This window comes from Bison bison, unplaced genomic scaffold (genome assembly GCF_000754665.1).
Source record: "Bison bison bison isolate TAMUID 2011002044 unplaced genomic scaffold, Bison_UMD1.0 scf7180017845561, whole genome shotgun sequence".
Classification (NCBI taxonomy): domain Eukaryota; kingdom Metazoa; phylum Chordata; class Mammalia; order Artiodactyla; family Bovidae; genus Bison; species Bison bison.
The window spans coordinates 2,921-6,532 of NW_011476134.1; the positions used below are offsets into that span (position 1 = coordinate 2,921).

Sequence of the window (3,612 nt, forward strand, 5' to 3'; positions counted from 1 at the left end):
CACTGCGCAGGGGGTCCTCTCCCAGCTGAGGAGCCGCAGAGCCCGTCCTTCCCACGTCGCCCCCTGCAGCCCTCCCCCTGGACATGGCCCTCGGCTTCCAGAAGCACCACAGACGCTCAGGACAGCCACCTCCCAGGACCACGTCTGCTCTCGCTGGGAGGCTCACAGCCTCCCTGCAGCCCTCGCCCACTCTCAGCCCTGAGCTGCCGGGTCAGCACGGCTGCCCCCCGCCAGGCTCCGTGCCCACTTCTGTCCCGTCTCTCCTCACCCGAAGCCTCACGGCAGCGAATGCAGCCGGCTCTCGCTTCCAGAAGGTACTGTGGCTCTTCCCATCTCTGCTGCTGGGCCCAGGCCCACAGGTCCACACGCATGGTGGCGCCTCCCCCGCTGGAGGCCCACTGGGACTCCTCTGAGGCCTGCGACTGTCCGCGGGACCTGGGCTCCACAGGGACTGTCCAGCCCCACGCCTGTGGCCAGGCCGCCCTCCCCCGTGTCTTCAGGACCGGGCGCCAGCTCCTCCTCAGCTGGGAACTGCTGGGCAGCTCACTCAGTCCTTAGGAGCCGGGGTCACGGGTAGGAGGTGTGCGGGGCGCTCGCCTGAGGCTCCTGGAACGGGGCACCCCGCCCGCATCAGCTCTTGAGGAGGGAAGCCGCCGCGGGCCCCTCACTGCCTTGCCAGACCACCAGACCATCGATGCTGCTGACCAGGAGGCAGCGAACATTGCAAGCTTTATTTTGGAAGCTCACACAGACAGAGCATGGAGGGCCGGACACGGGCGGTCCTGCTTGGGGAGCACACCTGTGGGCTGGCCTGGGCTTCTGTCTGTCCGTCCATCCATCCAGCGGCCGGGGCCACCTGCCCTGACGGAAGGCCAGCCACCCCGGGCTGCAGACCCACAGCTCCACAGAGGGGACAGGCCTGGCCCGCCCAGAGCCTCTGACGAGGGAGCGTTTACATCTGAGCTGCAATTGTACTTTCCTAGATGTTAAAACATTTAGATTGTGTAAGTCCCTGCTGAGGGCATCAGGTAAAGTAAAGGACTTATGAAACAGTTCCCATTTCTGATTCCTCCTGTTAGCTGACAGATGCCATCAAGAGTAAGCATTTAGGTATAAAAATACTATATATATATACTTATATATATACGTAGGTATAAAATAGCCAGAGCTAAACCACGTTTCTAAAGTAAACGTGCAAAGGACACTACGTGGTGGACTTAAACACATTTATAATCCTGGTGTCACCGCCCACTCTTCCCAAGGAAAAAAGTATCTTAAATAATTTAAATAAAAGTCACGGGGTAATAGCTAGCCTTGTAGGAACTTAAAGGGGACGTCCAGCACTTGACCCACACGTCTGGCTGTGGCCTCAGGAGCATTTGTCCTTGAAGCCACTCACGGTCAGTTTGTTTGGTTTCGAAAGGAGCTCGGGTTTTGCAGAAGACCCACAAGGAAAGCGGCTGAGAGCCTTGGTTGGTGTCAGCTTCAAAGCCGTCCCGCACCACGGGGAAGAAGGCTGCCGCGCCCCCAGAGATGGCCCAGAACACACGGGCCACGTGTGAGTGCAGTGGACACGGGAGCCACAGGAGGCTCCTCAGCGTCCAGAAGCATCTGCTGGAGAAGCGTCTGGCCGCCGGCTGAGGCTTTGGGAGGGACCCCGGCTCAGGCTGGCTCTCAGGGGTTTGGACTCAGCCCTCAGGGCAGGCGCCCGTGCTGGGAGGCGGCCTGCTGGGCACCCTCGTGGATGACCCAGTACCCGGGGGTGGTCCAGGCTGTGGGTCAGAGGGTGCCCATCGGAAGCTCACCTGATCCTGGAGCACCAGCCGGGGCTCTGGCTCAGGGGAGAGCCCCCTGTCTCCAGTTTGTGGCCGTGGGATTGGGATTGTGGAGCCAGGGTCCTGGGTGTCTCAGGGCCCAGCGAGCATGCTGAAGGCCTCGGACGCGTCGAGGGGCAGGCCGGGCTCACCGGCCAGAGGGCCTTTTGGCCTCCACTCTCCGCAGACTGGCCAGAAGCCACATGCAGCCCAGCCCTGCAAAGGCCCAGTGCATGGGAACTCGAGCAGAAGCAGGGCAGGCTGGGGCCCCTGAACAACCGGAGTTTACACCTGTCTTGCAGCTGGAACCTTCTGTGGAAAACGTGAAAACAGTGGCAGATCTTAATTTGGAAGTTTATCCTGTTTTGGCGTCTTTCAAATATAGGAAAAATAATTCTTTTTCTTCAAGTACATCAGAGTAGAAAAAGAAGTCCGCTTTCCCTCGGTCCAGTGTGATCAGCTCAAACTCTGCGGCCAGCCGCTCAGGGCCTGTGCACAGGCCTGGGCCGTGTCTGTGGACCACTTGCTCACCTGCCTTCTAGATAAAGAAGCTGCTGGCTTCAGTGAACAGGGTGTTCCATTAGACACGTTTCTCTTTCTAGCTCATTAAAGTGTTACCCGTGGCGCCTTCTGCTCTTGAACAGGCTAGAGAGCACGCTGGGTGCAGAGACGCACAGCCTTCAGGGAGATTCCGGGCAGAGGACTGGCCTTGGCGGTCTGCGCACGGAACCGCCAGTGTGGGCCCAAGAGGCAGGGGGAGGTGACCCCCTCCTTTCACTCCAGACACAAGCAGGGCGGGCCCTCCAAAGGCCGCCCTGGGATCCATGGCACTGTTTGGTTTTCCATCAAAACGACAGAACACAGCCAAATTCTACCTTAAAAGCATTGCTTACAAAAGGTACGGACTAGATGGACAAGTCATCACTCAAGTCTTTCTCTGGATCTTGAGAAGTTAGAAACAGCTCATTGAAACATTTCAGAAACAACCATGTGCGTGAAGAGGACACAGCTTGGGGGGCTGCCTCACCCAGGGGGCTGGCCAGGGGGGTCGCCTGCCCTCGGACACGCCCCAGCTCCTTGACGTTGACCGTCTCAGTCACGTTCAAGGGAGAACAGGAAGTCCACTTTACTCCCAGCCATTGTCTTTGATCATGTGAGCGAGCTCGATGATAAATTTTCCTTCTTTATACTTCTGACTGCTTTCAAAGGCGTGCTCCTTGAAGAGAGAGAGAGGTTTCAGAATAGAATCCGTTTCATTTTTCAACTTCTGCATGCAGCGAAGAAAGGAAAGACAGGGTCACGTCTCCCAGACATGGCCCACGCCGTGCAGCCCGGGGCCGAGGAGGGGCCGCTGTGCCAGGGGTCAGGCGTTGGCGGGAGCTACAGTGTCAGCTGTGCGGCTGAGCATGGGCTCAGCAGGGCAGTTCAGAAGGGATGGTGAGCAGGAGCCTCCTTCCTGGGGCTCGGGGTCACAAGTGGTGGAAAGGAGCGGGGGGTGGGGCGGGGCACTTCCCCGCCCTCCCACGATGGGCCCAGGAGGGTCCTGGGGTGGGGGCTGAGCACCCAGATGAAACGGCTGTGAGCATGACCGCAGGGTCACGTCCACAGGCCTCTGCCCGTGCCCAGCCAATGATCACCTGCGAGGCAGGCGCAGCCTCCCCGCCCCCCTGGCCTGTGGCCCCGCCTTGATGGTTGGCACCCATCCTGTTTGCGGCCCGCTATCTCCAAGGTCACGCGGACCCCGGGGACTCACATATTTCCACCCGAGCGTGGTCTTGCAGTTCTCGCAGTAGATGTC

At 59.4% G+C, this 3,612-nt stretch overlaps 1 protein-coding gene across 1 annotated transcript in view; it reads right to left on the reverse strand.

The window, feature by feature from the left end:
• Nucleotides 1-712: 712 nt before the first annotated feature.
• The window catches only part of LOC104985542 (protein yippee-like 1), a 6,948-nt gene continuing 4,048 nt past the window's right edge, over nucleotides 713-3,612 (reverse strand). The window contains exons 2-3 of the mRNA XM_010835765.1: nucleotides 3,568-3,612; nucleotides 713-3,030 (exon numbers count right to left, since the gene is read on the reverse strand). Coding sequence (XP_010834067.1) covers nucleotides 2,941-3,030; nucleotides 3,568-3,612 — 135 coding nt within the window. The 3' untranslated portion in view covers nucleotides 713-2,940. The remainder of the gene's footprint in view (nucleotides 3,031-3,567) is intronic.